General features: G+C 53.1%; 1 protein-coding gene across 1 annotated transcript; it reads right to left on the bottom strand.

Moving 5' to 3' along the window:
• Positions 1 to 10741: 10741 nt before the first annotated feature.
• PKDCC (protein kinase domain containing, cytoplasmic) lies at positions 10742 to 21222 on the bottom strand. The gene is made up of 7 exons (XM_059660000.1): positions 20389 to 21222; positions 15528 to 15650; positions 14672 to 14943; positions 13965 to 14044; positions 13601 to 13708; positions 11862 to 12035; positions 10742 to 11646 (listed from the first exon to the last, which is right to left on the bottom strand). The coding sequence occupies exons 1-7, from the start codon at positions 21034 to 21036 to the stop codon at positions 11561 to 11563; spliced, it is 1491 nt and encodes a 496-aa protein (XP_059515983.1). The 5' UTR covers positions 21037 to 21222; the 3' UTR covers positions 10742 to 11560.
• Between the last annotated feature and the right edge of the window lie 10 nt (positions 21223 to 21232).

The following is a 21232-nucleotide window of genomic DNA, read 5'->3' on the forward strand; positions in this document are numbered from 1 at the left end:
AGACAATAATGATAATAATCCTTAATGTTTATTTATGATTTATCATGTGACAGGCTCCATGGTTTACCAACATTTCTCCATGTGTACCTCATAATTACCCTACAAGGTAAATACTGTTATATCCCCTTTTCATAGCTTACGAACCCAAGGCTAAATGATATAAATAAATCTGCATAAGGTTCCACAAGGCATAATTTATGGAGCTAGGATTCAGAATCAGGTGCTTGACTTCGGAGCTCAGTTCATAACCACTAGACCAAAGTGCCTCCTTGGTGACCCCTGACCTCTTTCCAAAGACCCCAGCAACATTCTTCAACTATGTCTCCCTGCTCTGAGGTCAACTGACCACAGGCGTGGGGTTGAGTTAAAGCTACAGTCTCAGTCAAGCCTTTGAATACTTCCTGCTACTCTTCAAGAATAATAGAATAGCCCTAACCTGTTTTGCTCAGTGGATAGAGCATCGGCCTGCGGACTGAAAGGTCCCGGTTTTGATTCCAGTCAAGGCCATGTACCTTGGTTGTGGGCACATCCCCAGAAGGAGGTGTGCAGGAGGCAGCTGATTGATGTTTCTCTCTTGTCGATGTTTCCAACTCTCTATCCCTTTCCCTTTCTCTCTGTAAAAAGTCAATAAAATATATTTTAAAAAAAGAATGATAGAATAACTTCACTCCTGTCGCCTTCAGGAGTGGGCCACCAGAGTCACACATTCCCCAGTCCCCTCAAGCCCTTCATCCCTTTTGCCTCCTCCCTTGGGATCCTTAAAGTTTTTAGGGGCAGTCACCTGATAGCAGTGTGGTTAAACAATTGTTAGTTGATATATCTATCTCTTCAGAAGGGTCAGATGCCTCATGAGGACAAGCAGGAAAGGAAAGCATGCCATGAGGGTGCAGGAGTCTTTGAAGACAAAGATAGAGGGGCCTCACTATGGCTTTAGTTTTGCTCCAGAATAGCTTTGGGGAGAGAAGGAAGGATGAGCACTGGATTAGGAGCACTTCTATTACCACTTGAATAATTATACACTGTGGAGGGGTGCAGGATGGGCATTGGGGGTGGGAGGCAGGATATAGGTAGGAATTGAATAAGCTCATAGTTAGTTTCATATTAAAACATTACTTTGTGATTCTACCTCCCATTTATTCTTGCAAAAACAAGTTCTTGGGAAAGCTAACAAGGCAGCCTCCCTTCTCCTGCCAATCATTGCCGAGTTTGGGACAAATGCTCAAAAATGGGAGAAGTATAGTTCCTAGGAATTCTCAGAAGAATCCAGCATGTGGGTGGTAGCCCACTCAGTCACACTCCTACTTATATGATGTCACATAGTAAGTCCTCAATAAAAATGTGTGGCTTGACCCCGGGCCCCGCCTCTGTGTGGCTCCTCTAGCCTCTCTGGGCTGGGAGCTGCTGCTCACTCCTCTCTCCTCCCAGGTCCGTTTCTGTTTGGGAGAACAGGCTAGTTATGAGCTTCTGGATTTTGGTTCTGCTCTCTGAGCATCAGCGAGAAAAAAGAAAAACAGAAGATATTTTCAGGCTCTAGGTTATTAGAAGATGGAAGGGAGAAGGAGGATGGACCTGACATGTTGATGGACAGACAAAGGAGGAGACCAACCCTCCTTGTCTAGCAGCAGAGATAATGGTGGGAGCTTTCTTCCAAGGGCATGGATTGTAGGTAACGGCCTGCCATGTCTTTGGAAGACTTTGGAACCTGGTGGGAAGCACCTGTATTTGTGCTGGCCTTTGCCATTAGCCTCATCTCCCCTGAGGACCACAAGACCCCGCAAATCCTATTGGACACCACCAACTGGGGTGGGATGAGGCAACAGGGTTGTAGTTGCAAAATGAATCAAGATTTGTGGGGTTCCAAGGTTAGTCTTTGGGGTCCAACCATGGCCCTAACTGCCCCAAGGGTCGTGTTCATATAGTCCAAATCACTCAAGAGGGAATTCTGCCTTTTGGTCTTGTCAAGGAGGGAGCTGTTTCAAAGGGGAATCAGGGTGAGAAGGGCTGGGGAGTCCCACTCTGAGAGTGCCACGAGGGCTAGTGGAGCCCAGGCTTGACCTCGGTTACACACGTGCGCCCCACATGGCGGGCCATGTGTGCTGCTGCCTGGGCTCTGCAGCCTGCAGGGCCCTCCATGCTTGGAATAGTCTGGATCTGCTGACTTAGCAAAATGGGGTGTGGGTGGCGGAGTGGGGGTGGGGAGGTGATCCACATCTGGAGGGGAGAGGGAAGGAGCCCCCAGTGACTGGGATGTGGAGGGGCTTGCCAGCTCTGCCTGTAGCCCTGAGCCCCCCTCCCCCTTTATCCCCAACCACAAAAGCAGTATAACTCCCCTCACGTTAAAAGTAGACATCTGGCAGCATCTGCACTGCCCCAGACAAACCAAGAACTAATAGGAGGCGTTTGTACCCACAGTAGGTCCTGGATAGGAAAAGAAGGGGCGGTTCGCTCTGTAGAAGCTAAAGCTTGCTACTCAGGGAGCCTCAATTCACTTGTTTATTGATGGGTGGTTAATTAATTGATCAATGCACAAGCTCTTAGAAGATCCTGGGGGTGCAGTTTGCCATGGTCCCGGGGCAGCAGGGCCATCACACTGAACTTGTGGAGCCAGCCCATCCGTGAGATAATAGGGAAAGGGAATGATGGTCAGCCCTGGCGTGCCAGCTGCACCTTGCAGCAAGTTCAGGGTCAAATATCCAAGGGCCTGAGAGCAGTGGGAAAATCTGTGTGGCAAAGCCAGTGGGGTCACTGCCGGGAAAAGGCTCATTTCCAGAGGAGGAGGTTGTCAGGGTGGAAGCAGGTAGGACCCCTCAGTGGTTGGATGTGGTACCCAAGGAGCTTCCGGGGATGAAAGGGAGAGAGGAACAGAGAGAGTAGAGAGGGAGCAGAAGAAGTGGCCACAGCGTGAGGTCAGCCCTGCAAGGCGGTGAGTGGTGCCAGGCCAGTGGCATTGAAAGAAACATGATGAACACATTGACGGCTCGTGTCCGGTTGACAACGAGCTGGAAACAGAGACTGGGCCCAGCTGGCACCATCTGACAACTATGAAGAGGCTCAAAGATGAAACTGAACATATTTAAATAGCATCAAATCTATTCCTCACAGACACATTAAATGTAAGCGACAGCTGAAGAAACAAATTAATATTAAAAATGTCGCCAGCTTTCACGTTCTGGCAAGAGCAATGCATCCAACTAGGGACAGATTTACAAGCCTTCATAATTCTGAGGGCTAATATCCTCATCACCCTATCAAACAGCCGGAAGTGGTGCCAGGCTCGCTGAGGAAGGGCGAATGGGAGAACGCGGGGAAGGTTGGGTTGCCTGAGTGCTCAGGCAGTTGGCTGTACTGTCAGAAATGGGTTTTAGGCTAGAAATCGCAAACTGGCCGCCAGCTGGCTGAATCCAGCTTGAGACATTTTCTGTTTGGCTCACAAATGTCTTTATTTTATTTTTGAATTTGAATTAGTGGCAAAAAATGCATAAATTAGGAGAATCACAAAAAAACCTCTTGATTCCCTTGAAATACCTATGCACTCAGGCCTAAGTTCTCCAGATGGCAGCAGGCAGCGCGGCTGCCTCCCCTGCTGGCTCCTAGAGTCATTTGTGACTTCAACTCCTGTATGAAGCCATCAGACACTTTTTGTGGATCAGGGGGTGAAGGGGACTGACTTTCCAAAAGTCCATTTATATTAAAAATGGGAGAGAGATTTTGGTTCTACTTTAGGTAAAATGATTGAGCTCTTTTAATCTATTGAAAAAATGATCAAATTAAAATAATTTTAGCCCTGGCTGGTGTGGTTCAGTGGGTTGGACACAGTCCATGCACTGAAAGGTCGCGGGTTTGATTCTGGTCGGGGCACATGCTCAGGTTGCAGGTTTGATCCCCCATCAGGGTACGTAAGGGAAGCAACTGTTTGATTTTTTCTTTCCCTCTCCCTTCTTCTGTCTCTAAAATCAATAAAAACATACCCTCAGGTGAGGATTAAAAATAAATAAAATAATTTTAAAAATTAAAATCAGGCAACATTACAACATACAAGAAAAGTTTAGAAAATTAAAAAAAAACACTAATTAGTTTGGCAGTCTTGCCAAATTAGTCCTGTGTATCCCTTGCAGTCTTTTTCTCACATACATTTTTGCATAGTTGCATACATGGGTTTGTACCCTGCTTTTTTCATTTAACATTCTAATTTATATATTTTATCATATGGATATATAATCCTCACTTTTTGCTACCCTAAATACTGTTTCAAGGAACATCTGTGTGCATTTGAATCTTTCCATATTTTGAATTACTTGCTCAGAATATATTTCCAGAAGTAGCACAAATGGTTTATAAACAGACTTGTGCGTTAAAGAGTTAAACTGTAAATTCCTAACCCAAAAGTGCCCTGTATAAATCTCTTCACCTCAGCAAATTGTTGGAGAGGCTATAGGAAAGAAAAGGTCATTTTAGCATATGTGATAGGATTGTGGGTAATTAAAAGTAATTTTTTTTCAGCATGTGAAGTCCATTCCAGGAATAGCACTATCTTGAGACCCAAGTCAAATAGTACTAAATGTGCTAAGCAGAGGCCTATGTTTAAAGAAGAAACTCATTTGCTCTTAATAACTGCAAAATGCTGCATAGTTCAACGATGGAGTCAGAAACCTCCACATAGCATCAAAGCCTGGTTCAGAAAGATATGGGAGGCCAAGATACAAGACAAGCTGTCTTTCCCGATTAAAGCATCTTTGTGCCCTAAGTACAACAGTCATTTCTTAGAACAATGGCTGCCTTTAAAATTTTTTATTGACAGGAGGGGAAAAAAATGGCTAAACAAGACCGCAGCATTTAAAGGTAATCTATATTCCATAAACAATCTAAAGAGCAGTGTAAACAAGGTGATATGTCATAAAATGAAATGTGATACAGATAACCTCACTATTATATTCCGTATGAGTTCAGATGAATAACAGTGCCTTAAATCTCCAGGCAATGGAAAGCAAAGCATACTGTGCATTTCATTTTTATTTTGTCTGCATGGCTTTCCTTAAATAAATTGGAAGATGGATATTATGGAAGGACAGGACCAAATGAGAGCTTTTTCTTGAGACTGACCTCTGTGCTGAAGAACGGAAGGGTGCTGGGGGCTTCTGGGACATGGCCCACAGGTTTTGTTTCCATGCCAGGCAAGTCAGCAGAACCTCTAAGGGCAGGATTACCGAGCACTTGAGCAAACTCCGCCTCCGGTGGAAAGGCAGCCTGTCTTTGGGAAGGAGAAATCGTGCCTCCCTAATCTACTAGAGCTCTTTGAAGGGCCAAATAAGTGTATGGATAAGGGGGGAAACAGTAGACACACTCTATTTACACTTTCAAGAAGTCTCTGACGGGCTCCACACCAAAGCCTATGGAGTCACCATGGAAATGGAGGGAATGTTTAGGGACAATAGGGAACTGGCTTACAGATAAGAAATACAGAGTAAGGATAAATCAGCCTCTCTCTGGATGGAAAAGAGTTACCCGGGGGGTGCCTCGTGGGGAACTGATGCTCTTAGGGGACCAGTTTAACTGACCCTTAGTGATGTGAGATGTGACCAACAAGCCCTTTGCTTTCACAAGCCACATGTGGAAATGGGCCTCATTGCCCTGTAGTCACAGCTCATATGTTGCCTTGTTGAATTTGTCCACTTTGTGACATCTGCAGTGACATTGTGAGCTCCTGAAAGGCAGGGCATGTCTGATATTTCGGTATTCATGACAGTGACTAGCACTCAAATATTTTGTGGCTTGATCAGTTGAGAGAAGAGTGAGTGCACATTGGATTCCCCAGACTGGCCAATGACCCCGAGCTCTTCTGTGTAGGAAAGTAACAAGTGAAGGCTGCAAGCTGCAGGGAGATGTTCACCATGGGCTAGGGCAGTGGTCGGCAAACTGGCCCCTTGAGTGTGGCTCTTCCACAAAATACCACGTGCGGGCGCGCGCATACAGTGCGATTGAAACTTTGTGGCCCATGCCACGGGGCCAAAGAGCTGCATGTGGCTCACGAGCCGCGGTTTGCCGACCACTGGGCTAGGGTAATGGAGTAAAGCACTAAGTGAAAAATAATTCCAATTGCATTTTGTTTTCATTATGAACGGCTCAGAGAGTGCTTCAAAACATGCATATCTTAGGGGACTAGTTCAGAAAATTATTGTAGAACCCACATTTTTGAGGATGACCGGTTCAAAGCTCTCAGTGACAGCCCAAAAAAGAGGTAAGAGTCACTATAACCCAGTGCTTTTATTTTTCACTGTTGCCCGGTCCCCTGCCAATTACTATTGTGGATTTTTTTTAGCACAGACACACTGAACACCTGTTTATGTACTGCGGCCCTTGGGAGGGCCAGAAACCATTGTGATTGCCAAAACGTTTCGTCTCCCAAGAACCAAGTTTTGTCTCCTTGGGGATGACCATGACCCGAATGAGAGTGTCTGCTGTAGAGCAGCGGTCGCCTACCTTTTGGACCTCATGGACCACCAGTGGTCCTCGAACCACCGGTTGGCAGCCGCTGCTGTAGAGGACTCTCTGAAAGTTTGGACCCAATGTGGTCCTTCATTCAAACAGAACAAGTAGCTGAACGGCTAAGAATGAAACTGGGCACAAAAACGGAAATTCTTCTCTTGCCTTCCCCTCAAGCTCAAATGAGAAGTGGGGTGGTGTGCTGGGTCTCTCCTCTTCTTCCCCTGCTCTCTGTCTTGGTGGCCTGACAATTACAGACCTCACATCCAGCTCCCTCGGGCTTCAAGGTAGGTTTGCCCCAAACTCAGAAGGAGTCAAATGCCAAAGGACACAGCCAGGCAGGGTGACCTCACAAGGAGGGAGCCAGAAGACATGTACTCTCACTGCCTTCTTCCCCCTCCCCCGACCGCCATCTCCTGTGGAGCTCTTCATAGTGGGCGGATGAAGTGCTTTTTCCACTTAAGGGGGCAGCCTGGAGTCACAGAGAGGTGAACAGGGGAAATAAAAAAGTCCTGCATGACAGACCTCAAAGGGATCCTTTAATAAAGGTCAGGCTTGCTGGCCAGTGTGGCTCAGTGGTTGAGCATTGACCCATGCACCAAGAGGTCACCGGTTTAATTCTCGGTTAGGACATATGCCCAGCTTGCGGGCTCATTCCTTAGTATGGGACCTGCAGGAGGCAACTGATCAATGCTTCTGTCTCTCTCTCTCTTTCTCTTCCTCTCTCTCTAAAAAACAAAAACAAAAGCAGGATGAAGAAAACATATTTAAAAAAAAAAGGTCAGGCTCTCAGGACACCCTCACACTTATAGGATGATGCTGGAGAGGGAGACTGATCTCCTTTAATTCCCCTTTGGGCTTCCTGTCAAAGGCAGGCTGTGAGTCCAAATCCTTCCCAAGGGAAGGGGCAGGCTTGAGTGGGTCATTGGTCTTTTGGGCCCAGGGGGACACTGTGCTACTGCGTGAGGCAGTGGATAGCGTGGAAGGAACACAGGCTTTCAGAGGCAATCGCCTCGGCTTAAATCCTGGCTCCTCACCTCTCTGGGCTCTCACCCCTCTCACCCTGCTGCCATGAGGATTAAACGAGAAAGTGTGGCATCCCCGCCCCTCTTCCTAGCAGCCTGAGTAGTCTCATGCTCTGCATCTACCACGCCTCTTCCCGGCTCTGCCCCTGGGAGCAGGGGGAGACCCAGCCTTACATGCTCTGCTCCGGACTCAGAAGCCATAAAGTGAAAGCAAGAAGCCGTTGTCATGGCTGGGGGGTGGGTGAGCACATTATCCTGAGGCCTCCTAATCCCATTTTCTGCTTTCATGTTAATCCTCTTCCCCCTTCTGTCTGCCTTGCACTCCACTCCCAGGGCACTGACCCGGAGAGCTGGACTCCACCTCCTCCAGGCGGTGGCAGTGTTCCCTGCTGGGCTAGCGAGAGGTGGGGTCTGGGGTCGGTCTGGCTGTGCTTCGGTTCTCCTCAGCCAGCCTGGGTCCTCTTCCAGGCCAGGCAGTGGATGGGTGTTAAGGGCTCAGCTCACTCATAACAAGAATAAGGACAGTGCCAGCCAGTATTTCCTAAGCACTCACTGTTTGTGGACACTGGCTGAGACCTTTGCATCATGATTTCATTCAATTACTGGAACACTCCTGTGAAACAGATACTATTAATCTCAAGTTTGCAGACGAGGACATGGAGGCTCGGGGATTTGCTACAGCCCAGATCACACAGTGAGCAAAAAGCAGGACTGGCCAGAATTCTTCCAGAGTCTCGTGGGGGACCAGTAGCAACGTGGCCTCTCGTGTGCAGCCCGGGAAAGGACCCACCTGCGGCTTCCCTCCCCTGGCACCATCACCTGAGGCTTCAGCTGGGTGAATATATTACTCCCATGCACTACACCTGGGTATGGCTGTGCAGTGGAGTGGAAAGGACCCGGACTTTGGGGACAGGGGGATGGTTCTGGCTCCCACAGGAAGGGGACAAGGTACCCAGGAACTGGGCAGGTGGTTTCATGTCTATGGCCATCTTGGGGGGTTGGTAATTTTTTAGCCTCAGGCTTTCACTCACTATCCCTTTCATTCCCAGCTGCAAACGCTCTTCTCTACGCTCTGCAGGACTGACCCCGGCCAATTCTGCCCTCGGTTCTGAGGCAAGACTCTCCTGGAGGAAGGAGCTACGCACCATCCCTTCCGCCTCCTGTGGGTGCATCTTTCTAAAAAGGTGTTTTGTGCTTTGCACCTCCATTTTTACTTTTTTCAATACTCACCTGAGGATATTTTTTCCATTGATTTCCAGAGAGTGGGAGGGAGGGTGGAGTGGGAGAGAGGGAGAGAAACATTCATGCACTGGCTGCCTCCCGCAGGAACCCCTACCTCTACCGGGCTGAGGAACCTGAACGGGAATTGAACTGGTGACCCTTTGGTCTTCAGGCCGACGCTCTAACCACTGCTCGAGCAGGCCAGGGCCCTCCATTTTAATTTGTCACACACTCAAAGTAATCAGGGGCTCCCTAACTCTAACTTAGATTCCTCCTGCCACAATCCCCCCTCAGGGACAGGCTTGGAAGTTAGGGCTGGATTTCAATGCTCAGCTGTGACCTGGGCTTCAGTTTTCAGAATGTAAAATTAGAAGGATAACCATTCCTCATGGAGCCCAGAGACTGCCAGTGAACCCATTGTCTGGAAACTTCTAGAATCTCAGAAGGCAGTGCTGGGTTCATCTTCCGCTTTCTCTTTTCTCACCGGGTCCCTCAGTCCCTGAGCCCTGTGACCCTCTCTGCTGACTGTGACCAGGTTCTCGTTTCCCTTAGCATGCTCAGACCCCAGAGCCCTTCCTACCCCTTCCCCGTGGCATCGCCTGAGGCCCAGTGTGGCACCATGTTTCCTCCTGCTCTCAGAGCCCCACTGACTGCTTGGCAGTTGGAGTAAAACAGAGGGCCCGGGGCAGGCTACATGTGCATGAACTCAGCTGAGGAAAGCGGTCTGAGGGCTGAGGAAAGCCGAGGCCTCCTTGGAGAGGTGGCGACCGAGGGTGGCGAGCATGGGCGGGATGTGACTTGGCTGAGTCATGGTGTGAGGGTCTGTGGAGGCTCTGACTTCCCGCCCCCAACCACAATCACCAAGCCCAAGCAGCCAGAGGCAAGATGTGTGTGTGTGTGTGGGGGGGTCAGGCATAGTGGTAGTGAGGTACAACTTGAGGGTCCAAGTGACGTCCATGATGAGGACTCCAGAGCTAACAGCGGCTCCTCCATCACTTAGGACTACAAGGACATTTTTTAAAAAATTGATTTCAGAGAGGTGGGGAGAGGGAGAGAGAGAAACATCAATGATGAGAATCATTGATTGGCTGCCTCCTGCACGCCCCCTACTGAGGATTGAGCCCGCAACCCGAGCATGTGCCCTTGACCGGAATTGAACCCAGGACCTTCCAGTCCACAGTCCAATGCTCTATCCACTGAACCAAACTAGCCAGGGCTACAAGGACATTTTGCATTTGAGAAATTACACCAACTACATCTGTTGAAAAGAAATTAAGTTATTAAAGTTTGGTTATTCTTTCTAAAACTCTCAAAGGTTTGTGCACTTTAAGAATGTTCTAGAGGCAGAAGAGGTAGGATTTCAGGTTAGAAGATTTGCATCCATGTTGGGGCTCTCTTTGGCTGCAGTGTGATCTTGAACCCTTAGTCATCTTTTTGCTCTGGGCTTCCATACACTTGGACTTTCCCCTGCTACACTGTCCCTCCTAAAACCCAGAAGATGGGGCTGGTCTTTTCCTAGGCCTTCCTTTCTCTTTACTTTCCATATATTTCTTGCTCAGAGAAAAACTCTCTCTGAAAAGTGTCCATTACCTTGTGGAAGGCAGTGGTGGTGATGGCCCGGCCCAACCCTATACGCAGGCAAGGCTGACCTGACCGGAGGCTGCTTGGGGTTCCCCGAGGTCATCCAGTGAGAAGACGGGGAGTTCCCCACTGGGATGGTTGACATCCCACCATTTGGACATCACTCCTTTGGGGCAGGCTCTGCATATGAGGAGCTGGTGTGTGTTAAAATGTGAACCTCCTTAGGGGAAGGAGTCTCTCATGTCCGGATACGGATGTGGATGGCCAGGTAGGGAGGTGGGCACCATAAGAGCAGGGCCTGAAAACACATTTTGCCCACTTCAGGTTTTCCATGGGGATTTCACTCCCTCAAAGGTCATCCCTCATGACACGTTACTCCTCCCCGCAAACACACCAGTAAGTCAGCCCAAGAAACTGCAACTTGGGGAGGGGCCTTACCGTGTGAAATGTCATTTTATTAATTGATTGATTTTTTTTTTACAAAAATAAACATTTTAATGAACAAGAAGTACAAAAGCTTCTGGATATACAAACTCCAGGAGGAGGGAGAGGCTGTTTTTGGCTGTTTTTCGGCTTTCACTGAAAGCAAATGAGGCAGAAAGGCCCTGGCCCCACCCCCACTCCAGGTCCTGGCTCAAACCGCAACCTGCTCCTCGACCCCACGTCTTGGCTCATACCATGTGTGCTCCTCTGCGCCTGTCCCTGGGCTGGCCCAGGAGAAACCCCAGTCGGGTGGCCAGAGGTGGCCTCCCCAGTACAGGATCACTGACTTCCTGGAGCATCCTGTCAAGTCTCCTGTCTGGAGCTCAGTGGAGAGAACACTCTGACCGATTGTCCCCACGCAGCCCCCGCTAGGCCATGGCACCTGTAGCAACAGCAGCAGCAGCAGCCGGGGCTTTGGCTACATTCTCACACTACGAACACAGTGATGGGGCTGCCCAAGGAATTGTCCCAGTGAGGGGCAGAGCCCCCAAGGGGAGACCAGCCTGAGCCTTGCTGGCAGCCCAGAGGGTTGCAGAGGCCGCCAGCCCCCCAGGATTTCTAGCCCTGGAGCCAGCAGTCCCACACCTAGACTGGTAAACTCACATTTTAACATTTGGCATTATTGCACATTGTCCTGGTCACCTCCGTCTGTCTGGGATGTCAGCCTTGTCTGTAGCGGTTCCGGGTGACACGCAATGCTGCCAGTGCAAGTCACGCCCTTCGCAGGCAAGCCCAGTGGGCGGGGAGGGTCAGCTGAGCCCTCAGACAGGTCAGCCAGAGGCCTTCACATATGTGGTCTTGTTGAGATCAGGGACTACATGGCTCCATCCCGTCTTGAAAAAAACCAGCTGCCGACCTGGGGGCAGAGGTGAGAGGTAAATTGGTCTGGATGTTTCTCTCCCTGGAGGCAGGGCCACTCTTCCTAATGAGACTGGCCTTGAGGACACATATACTTGTCTCTTATCATCTCAGTCTTATCATCTCTGGCTGCTGATGGGGGAAACATTACCTATCAACCTCTTCTGGGAAGTCCAGTCACATCCCTCATAATGTCCTTTCCCACTGGCTCACCTGTCCAGGTGGTCTGGTTGGTGACCACAAAGGCCCGGCACTGGGCATGGCTCTCACAGACGTCCACAGCCTCAGCCAGGTTGAACACGGAGAGGAGGCAGCTTCCGTGGTGGTAGGATGGCCAGCAGCGGTAGTCCTCCTGGGGGATGGTGCTGTCTGGCAGGCGCTGGTACTCTGGGTTGGGGATGGAGCACAAATGAGAACTTTGTGTGCCCCCGGGTGAGGGCTTGGTCGCTTTCTGAAAAGGACAGGAAGATTCACTTCCTAGAAGGCTGAAATCCAGCCCAGTCCCCGTAGCATGGAGATGAATGTAGCCAGCACGCTGAAACGGGGCTGACTCCTCTGTAAAGGCAAGGCTCAGATTTAGTTTTGGGGAGACACACGTCCCCCAAATCCAAGAACAGGCAGCTGGCTCAGGTAGCACACGGTGACGGGCACATGTATGAAATAAATGCGCACCCAGAGTCACTGGCTGTCCAGGCTGGTTGCCGAAGTCAGAACCTTTTGGACATTGATTGAGAGCGGGCTTCTCAAACGTCCCTGTGCATATCCATTTCAGGGAATCTGGTTAAGGTGCAGATTCTGATGCACAAGGCCTAGGGTGGCCCTCCTCCTGGTCATGGGGAGAGAGGTTAGGCAGTCCCTCAGGTAAGGGGGCAGTCAGGGATTTTTGAAGCTAAGAGGCATGCAAATGAATGTAAAACACAAAAATTACCATGTGGGAATCCACAACTGGAGTGTTTGGGGAGGAGGCTGGAGGAAGAATCTGAGATCTCCCCATTACACAGAAAGAGCTTCTGAAATCTGCTCAGTCGGGAAGCAGGCTTGGCTCGGCGGCAGACCTCCGGGTCACCGTCTCTCCGTCTCTCCCACTGCCTGGGGAGCCCGGCTCTGGACTGATAATGCAGAAGCCCTGGGCCTCTGGTCACCCCGCCCTCCTGCCTCCTTCTACCAGGGACCAGACCAAAGTCCAGGCGGCTGTGATTTACAGCCCCATAAACGGCGTCCTCAGGGACAGAGCCAGCCATTGTTCACCTCGTTAAACTTTATTTACAGGGCTAACGAGGGCTCCCCAACCCCTAAGACTGGCCGGAGCTCCTTGAATGCGAAGGCTGCCCACCCCTCGCTCCCCTGCCAACCACACTAAACCCCAGGGCCTCAGCGGAGGGACGGACCGCTGCCCTAAGCAGCGACTAAATCCTTCCCCTGCTCCAGGGCTTCTTGACTGGTTTCAGTGTGGGTCCCCCCCGACCCCCCACCCCCGCCCCCCTCCAGCCGCCCTCCTAGCCCCAGAAGTGTAGAGGAAGGAAAGAGAAGCAAACATGTGCCGTCTTCCAGCTGTGGAATAGGAACTGGGTTAATTGCTTTCACACACTTCACCTGGTATTTACGCCCGTAAGAATTTTGTGAGGCAGGTAATACTGAACCCAGTTCATAGATGAGGAAAGGGAAGCTCAAGTGTAACTTGCCCACAGTCACACAGACAGTACACAGTGCAGTTTGGAGCCACCCAGAGAAGGGGTGTCGGTGCCAACCCCCCCTGGTTTAAGGTCAAGTTATCGTTCTAGTTCAGCCAGAGATGAGACCTCCAAGTGAAGGCTACATAGCCAGCAGCCTGTATATCACACCAAGTAAGCCTTAGAGGGGGCAGGAGCTACTTCGTCTAATTAGGGAGACGGGTCCCCCTCCCACCTGTTTCCCACCTCCCCAGCCCCGGGGTCCCTGCCGGGGCTACTCACCAGCTCTGCTGTCTGCGGTGGAGTTCTGCAGATACTGCCCGCTCCGGTACAGGTGCAGCACCTTCTCCAGCTGGGCCAGCGTCTCGTCCACCCCCCACGTGAGTTCTCCTGCAGGGCGCAGGGTGGCTATGAGAGGGGGCGTGGGCTCCTGCTTCTCCCAAGGCAGGCAGGCAGCTGCCTTTCCCCCTCTCCCTCTGGAGCCTGGGCCCAGAGGACTGGTGGGCTGGGGAGGAGGTTCGCCACAGAATGCCACTTTGGGAGATGATGGTTTCTGGACCGGGGGCTGCCCTGGGTCATTCTTGTCCCCACACCTGCTGGGGGAGGGGCAGGGCGACGGGAAGCAGATGGGCCCTGGAGAGCTCACCTGTGGCATTGACAATACTGTCCAGCAGAGGCCGTAGTGAGGGTGGGGCACTGTGGGGAAGGAGGTATGTGAAGAAAAACCTGGAGCAGAGAGAAACCAGGGCCTCAGTGGTCCAGCCTTCGGCGACACATCCTTCCTCTACGCCAGCTTGGGATAGAATCCCGATGATCTCTAGGGAGCCTGCCTCCCCGGGCCCACCAATGAGGCACCTCCCCTGACTGTCCATGGAGTCTACTCAGACTCAGGGTTGGGGTCTGGGCAAGGCTAAGGCCACAACAGGCCTAGCAAACAAGTCTGGAGTCAGTCTTCCCCACCCCTCAGCCCCACAGTACCCTGACTGACCAGAGTCAAAGCAGCTCCCTGGCTGGGGCCGAGGGAGGAGCTTCCAGAGGTGAAGGTGGGGTGGGGGGGGGGCAGTGTCAGTGTCATGGCCCTAAGCTCTGAGTCGGACACTATTTTAAGAAGCCTCCAGCTGCCACCCCCAGCCCAGAATCTCCTTGGAGCTGGCTATTTTTAGCGTCACCCTCAGGAGCCTGAATGTTCCCTTCTTGACTGGGTGGAAGCCTTTCCCTTCCTGCTATTCCACTGGTCAAGGCTGAGCCTCCCACTCCCACTCTGGCTGGCCTCCTGTTGGCTCTCTCCCAGCCATGCCCTCCCGGCCCACGCTCCCTCGCTGGCCTCCCGAGTGAGTAGGGGGTGGAGGTCACCTGTAGGCATTGTAGAGGTTGCGCTTCTCGTTCATGCCCTCACACCAGCCCTGGGCTGAGCAGGGCAGGGTGAAGTTCCTGGCTGGAAACTCGAGTACACAGTTGGCGCTGCTGGCACACGGTGTCTCCTCTACGCGTGCATCATCCAGATCCGTCACCTTCAGCTCCCCATCCACCAGCACAAACTGTCGGGGGCGGAAGTCCAGCAGAGTGACAGAGCCCAGCGGGGAGTGGGCCAGGTGGTGAAGGAGGCGGCCCAGACTCAGGCAGATCTGAGGGGCAGACACAAGGCTGCTCACTGCTTTTCTCCTGGGGCTCCGGGGCTCCCTCCTTTGGAACTCCGGACTTAGCTCAGGGGGCTGACCTTTACTTTAAAGGCCCCGTGCTCACTAAGGGCTGAGGCCAGGGGCCTCATAGAGCAAGCCAGTGATTTTCTATTAACCCCTGGCTGACCTGACCCTGAAAGTAACACGGAGTAAGTGGGAAGTGGGCCGCAGGGATGTCTGGGGATAACGGATCTCCTCCCTGAAGTTGCATCTTGCGTGTGGTTTTAGCCCAGTGTGTGGCAAGAGAAGGAGGACACTGACCTTTCTGCAACCAGGCTGAGAGTGTATGTGGGGGAAGAGTGTGTGTAGCTGGAGCCCAAAAAAGGTCTGGGTCCTCTATGCCTGGCTTCTTTCTTTAACCCTTTGGCTGATGGCCGAGTCTGCTTTGCCCTCCCCGCCCTCCCCGCCCCCCCGCCCCAGCCCGCCCCAGCCCCAGTGCTGAGGAGGGTGGAAGCTGCTCTGGTGGGCTGGCCTTCTAAGGGAGAACCATCCCAGCCAAGAGCCCAGGGCCGGCCCTCCTCCCTGCTCACTCGGAAGCGATCCTCCCAGGAGGTCTGTAGCAGCTGGATCATCTCCACGGGGGCGCCCAGCTCCGTGATGGTGGTCAGGGTGTCCGGGATGTCCTCGCTGTCCTGGTAGCAGTAGCCATAGAGCTGGGGGAGGCCCAGGGTGGGTCATTAGGTCCCAGGGTGGGAGTGAGGACAGAGAAGGGATGGCTATTATACCCTCTTGCTCTGCTACCAGCCCCCCTCCATGGCCTTCCCTCGGCCTCTGCTTCAGCTGGAGCCAGAAGAGAATAGCAGCGTTGCCTGGGAAGCCTGCCCTCTGTCCCCGTAGCCAGTTCCTCCTGACTACATCAGCCCCTTACCTCTCGCCGCTCAGGCACATGGGCTGGTCTGGCCACCATGTGTTAACTGTGAGCCAGGCATTGTGCTAAAGGTTTTACAGGCACAACGCAAGTCTTATAATAACCTCAAATAGTATAGTAGGTACTATTATTATCTCTAGTTTACAGGTAAGGAAATCAACTCAGAGAGTTTAAGTTACTTACACGAAGTCACACAGGATAATGAATTCAGGAGCTAGAATTCACATTTATGACACTGATTCTACAGCCTGATTCTTTCCAAGAATACCGTCTGCTAATCGACAAGCCAGCAAATGGTTACTATACCTCCTTCCCTGCTCCAATCCCTGTTTATTTCTCATTATTTCCACTTTTTGGCAGTTTCATTTTCCCCCTTCTGCTCAGGTCTTGTGGGAGGAGAAGCAAGCTCCCTCAGCATCGGTAACAAGCATTAAGAACAAAGACTCGAAGGGGCACGTCCTTGGGTGTTCTCTGCATATGTTGGTGGGCGGGGGCCACACACATCAGTGGGGGTGGTAGTAAGAGATGGCTCCTGGGAAAGGTCAGTCCTTTAGGGGCATGATCACAAAGGCCTGCCCACTCCAGATGATCCGGGGAGGAGCTTGGTATAGCTCAGCTGGTCAGGGGCTTCTGGGAAGCCCAGCCTGACTTTGTCACTAACACCTAAACCAGCATCCACAGAGAACTCTGCTTCTCCTGGCCTCTCCCACCACACTGCACATCAGCTGGGGTCAGACTGTGCTCAAAGCAATCAGTACCCCGTGGAGTAGGAAGGCCGAGTTGTCCGGGCCAGAGTAGGGAGAAGAGAGAGCAGCACAATGGGGGGAGTGCGGGGAGGGGTGGCAGGGGGAGCCAAGTCCACAAGCTAGATGTCCCTGCATATTGTCACCCTTCATGCCATGATTCACACCCCTCCCAGTTCCACTTCAGGCCCTCGCAGACTCTCTTCCATCCCAAGGGTGCCCTTCAGCTCCCTGACCCCAGAGCCAGCTGTCCCAGTCCTGCTGGCATGAGGGAAGGCACCGCTCAGTATCAGATCACTAGGACTGCGTGCAACTTGGGGGATCTGGGGCCAGTCCCAGGCACCCTCTTCTTCCCTCTCTCTCCACCCCACCCCCTCCCCAATCAGCTCAGGGAGGCCCCAGACCCTGGTGGGGCGGGGGAAGGTAAGGGGAGCAGCCCTGGGGCCTGGTTCTCATTTTCTTGCCCAGAGTCTGAGCCTTTGTGGGAAACTTCTGAAGGTTATTAAACACCCGGAGGTCATTAAATGCGCTGTTAACGAGGTATTAATCAACACCCCTCAGGAAAAAATAAAAAGACACCATTAACCCCCCCAGGAAGCGTGAGGCTGAGCATTTCAGCCGTATCTTTTGTTCGTTTGGGAGAAGAAGTATACTCTAGCAGGGCCAGAATCTGGGCTCAGGCAGGCCTGGGGCCTCCCGGGACAACGGAGGGGGGTTGGAGGGAAGACCCTTGTGCCCTTTGGCCCTGGGCTACAGAGGCATCTATCACGTGAGGGAGTGTGTGTGTGTGTGTGTGTGTGTGTGTGTGTGTATTGGGGTTGGTTGGGGAGGGGGATCACAGAAGGTGGATAGAGAATTCTCGCTCAAGCAGTCCCTGGAGACCAGAGCGAGGCACTGGAAGGTGCCCTGTGGAACATGCTATCCTGGGCATTTTCTTCTCTTTCTTTATTTAAAAAAATATATTTTGATTTTTTACAGAGAGGAAGGGAGAGGGATAGAGAGTTAGAAACATCGATGAGAGAGAAACATCGATCAACTGCTTCCTGCACACTCCCTAATGGGGATGTGCCCTCAACCAAGGTACATGCCCCTGACCAGAATCGAACCTGGGACCTTTCAGTCCGCAGGCCGATGCTCAATCCACTGAGCCAAACTGGTTAGGGCTATCCTGGGCATTTTCTATTAGAATTTTTATTTTTTCCTGAGGGGTGTTGATTAATACCTCATTAACAGCGCATTTAATGACCTGGCTGGGTGGTTCAGTTGGTTGGAGCTTTGTCTGGATGCACCAGTATTTTGGGTTCGATCCCTGGTCTGGGCACATACAAGAATCAATCAGTGAATGGGTGGAACAACAAGTCAATGGCTGTCTGTCTGTCTCTCCCTCTCTCTATAAAAAAAAAAAGCAACCAATCAAAGTTTTTTAAAAAAGAACACACTGCACCAACTTGGGGGCTGCCACAGAGGGGGAGGGGGCCTCTGGAGGCCTGGGGGAGGGGAAAATCTAAGAAACCTTCTCTGGTTCCTCCCCAGTTCAGCAAACAGTCAAATGGTTTTGAAATTTTAAATGATTAAGAGGTATTACAACAACATTATTTCTAGTTCCCTGCACAACCTCACTGAAGCCTCCTGAAGCCTCACTGAAGACCCCACGCAGGCTCCCTGGACGCAGAGGTGGCATTGCTGAAGAAGCCAGAGGGACACTGGCCAGGGCTTGGGGGATAAAGCGGGAGATCCACTCCCAAAGCAGCCCCTCAGCTCACAGGACCGGCCCCTGGCCTCCTTCGGCAGTTTTTCATGCATTAACAGAAAGGACCTGGGACCTTACTCACTTTGTAACACGTGCCCTAGGGCAACTAACCCCAGTTTTGACCCCAAGAGAGTCGAATAGCCAACCCCAGACAACCAATCTTGGTCTCCTGAGGGAATTGGGTGAAAACTATTCAGTTGTAATTTTTTCCTTTGGTGTTTTTGGGCTGGGGACCTGACATTACAGTGGAGATCCATTCTGTGATATATGTGTGGTGGGGGGCGGGGGGGCAGGGGTTGTCAGTTGGGTGCTTGTCTGGAAGTTTGCGGGGGTAAGTGAGAAGTTCCCTAAGAGACAGGAAAGCTCATAAAACTTATAACCTGTCCAAAGGTGTGTGTGTGTGTGTTGTGTCTTGAGCAATTAACACTAATGTCCTACTAAGTCACTAAAGACCTCCACTGACTCATAATCTGGCTGACACCCCAGGGTTTCCAAAAAATAGGGTCTTTCCAAGAGCCCCTTAGAAGCAAAGACAACAAGATCCTCTCAGTTAGAATGGCCACGTAACCAGCCGCTCACTCTCTTAAGCTCCAGACACAGTGTCAGCCATGCAACCAGGCACAACCACCCACAATTGTTGGCTCTGCCCGACCTCCAGCAACCAGTTCAGAGCCCAGAACTCGGTCACAGGTGTCCGACAAGGGCCGGGGAAGCCTGGGGAGACTGGGAGGCAGCAGGACTGTACACAGCTGAGAGCCTGGCTACCCTATCCTGCAATGCCCATCTAGGCCGGGGGCCCATCTCACTCCTGAAGAAAGGAGGAAGGAATCCTGGGTTTCTGATCAGTTCTTCTGGGTGCAGAAAGGTTAGTTTGAACGGGCTAGGCCGCTAGGAGGTGGAAGGTGTGGGCAAGGTTCTTCCAGTGCGGAGTTTGTACACACCCTAGTTCAGTGGGCCAAGAGCAGTCAGGGATTCCCCTCTCAGGCTGCTCAGACATGTGCAAAGGGAACAGTTTGTCTAATCCTAGGGCCGACTCAAGGACAGAGACCTGGGGGAGAGGAGGAAGTGGCTGTGTTAGGGCAGTGCTGGGACTGTGAGAGGCCCACTCTTACTCTATCCTGGAGGGAACAAGAGGAGGGGGTTTCTCATCTTCCCCGCCCCCTACCCCAGTGAACAGGAGACAGAGTCCCATTTAATAGAAACCTGGGCATCTAGCCTTTTCCATCTTTCAGCCTCTTAGCCACGTTTGCTCAGATAACGTGACCCTCAGACCTTCCGGCCCTCAGCCTGTCCCCTGAGCACTGAGCGAAGACCTTGAGGCTTCTCCGATGGTTCAAGGGCCCACTTTAAGGCCTGGAGAATCCCGGGGCCACTTTGGGGAAGGGCTGTGCACTTTCTGGCCTACTACCCAATCCCCTCAAGTCCCTCCAGTGGTTTCTGGATGGGGAAAACGGTGGGGATCATCTCTGAGAATCAAGCTGGACATAAGGTCTCTTTCTAGCCCTACCCAACCCCATTGCTGTCCCACTCCATCTTCAAAGCCACTGTTTGGAATGTGAGAGAAGTGGGGTTCAGATTCCATTAAGAAAGGGGACCCTATTACCGCCGTTGGGATCCTGAGTCAGGGATGACTGCTGTCCCGAGTCCTGGCTTGGGGTCATTTTCCTGGTGCTCAACACTCTAGCTCCAGTCAGAAGGGGGGGCCCTAAGAGCTCCCGGACCTCCACCTCAAGCTTGGGGCCCTCCCCCCAAGCTTGGGGCCCTCTGCACTGGCCTCTGTCTTCAAGAAGTAGAGCCTGGAAGTGGAGAAACGCAGGAGTCCCTCCGCCAGGGGACCCCCACCCAGGACTGGGACCTGGGGTGTGTACTGGGAAGCCGCCACGGTCCAGGTTCTGCCCCTGGCTTAACGTGGGCACAGCGATCGGGGCTCCGTGTCTTTCCTCTACAAAGCCAAGGGTTCTCTTCCAGCGGAGCGCCCGCGCCTGACACGTCCAGCCAGCACCGTCCCCCCCGCGCGCCCGCCCTCGTACCTGCAGCACGTTGGGGTGCCGCAGCCGCTCCAGCAGCACCATCTCCTTGAGCAGCTTGTGGGCCGCCAGCCGATAGCAGCCCCTCCGCGCCCCGAACTCCCGCACGCAACTGCCCAGGTCGTGGCCGCTGAAGTCCACCGCCTTGAGCGCCACCGCGGCGCCGCCGGGCAGGCGGACCCGGTACACGGCCTTGGTGTAGCCCGAGCCCACGTACTGGGCGCCGGACACGTTGCGGAGCGCGGCGCAGCCCAGGCGCGGGCCCGGGCCGGGGGAGCCGGGGGAGCCGGGGCCGGGAGCCGGGGGCCAGCTCGGGGAGCCGTCGGGCGGCGGCCGGGCCCCCGGGGGCCGGGGACGCTGCAGGCCCGGCCCGCCCCGCGCCAGGTCCATCAAGCGCCGCCGCTCCGGCCGGCCCGCCCCGGGCGCGGGGCCCCCGCGGGAATAGCGCTGCACCTCCTCGTAGCGCGCTCGGATCTGCCGGGCCAGTTCCCCGCGGCCCCCGCGACGGCCCGGGCCGGGGGCTGGCGAGGGCCCGGGGGACTGGCCGGGCCGCGGGGGCTCCGAGCCCGGGGCGAAGAGCACGTTGAGGACGGAGCCCAGCAGGAAGGAGGCGCAGAAACCCGCGGCCACCGCCGCCCGCCGGCGCCGCATCGCTCCCCTCCCCCCGGCCGGCCGCCCCGCGCGCTCCCCGGCCCGGCCCGGGAGGCTCAGGCTCCGAGGCGGCTCCGCTGCGCGCCCCGCCGGCCCCCGGCCCAGCTCGTGCGCATGGCCCCGGCGGCCCCGACCCCGGCCCCGGCCCCTCGCGGGCGGCACATCGGCCTGACACTTGCCTCCCGCCCGCCCTGCC

The sequence above is a fragment of the Myotis daubentonii genome, chromosome 12 (assembly GCF_963259705.1).
Source record: "Myotis daubentonii chromosome 12, mMyoDau2.1, whole genome shotgun sequence".
Classification (NCBI taxonomy): domain Eukaryota; kingdom Metazoa; phylum Chordata; class Mammalia; order Chiroptera; family Vespertilionidae; genus Myotis; species Myotis daubentonii.

Excerpts from the sequence above, each read along its gene's own strand:
- PKDCC (XM_059660000.1), bottom strand. The coding sequence starts at position 21,036 with ATGCGGCGCCGGCGGGCGGCGGTGGCCGCGGGTTTCTGCGCCTCCTTC. Across the intron at positions 15,651-20,388 it reads GGCACCCCAACGTGCTGCAG|CTCTATGGCTACTGCTACCA; the intron begins GTACGAGGGCGG and ends GGCCTCCCCCAG. Across the intron at positions 14,944-15,527 it reads CCTGGGAGGATCGCTTCCGA|ATCTGCCTGAGTCTGGGCCG; the intron begins GTGAGCAGGGAG and ends TCTGCCCCTCAG.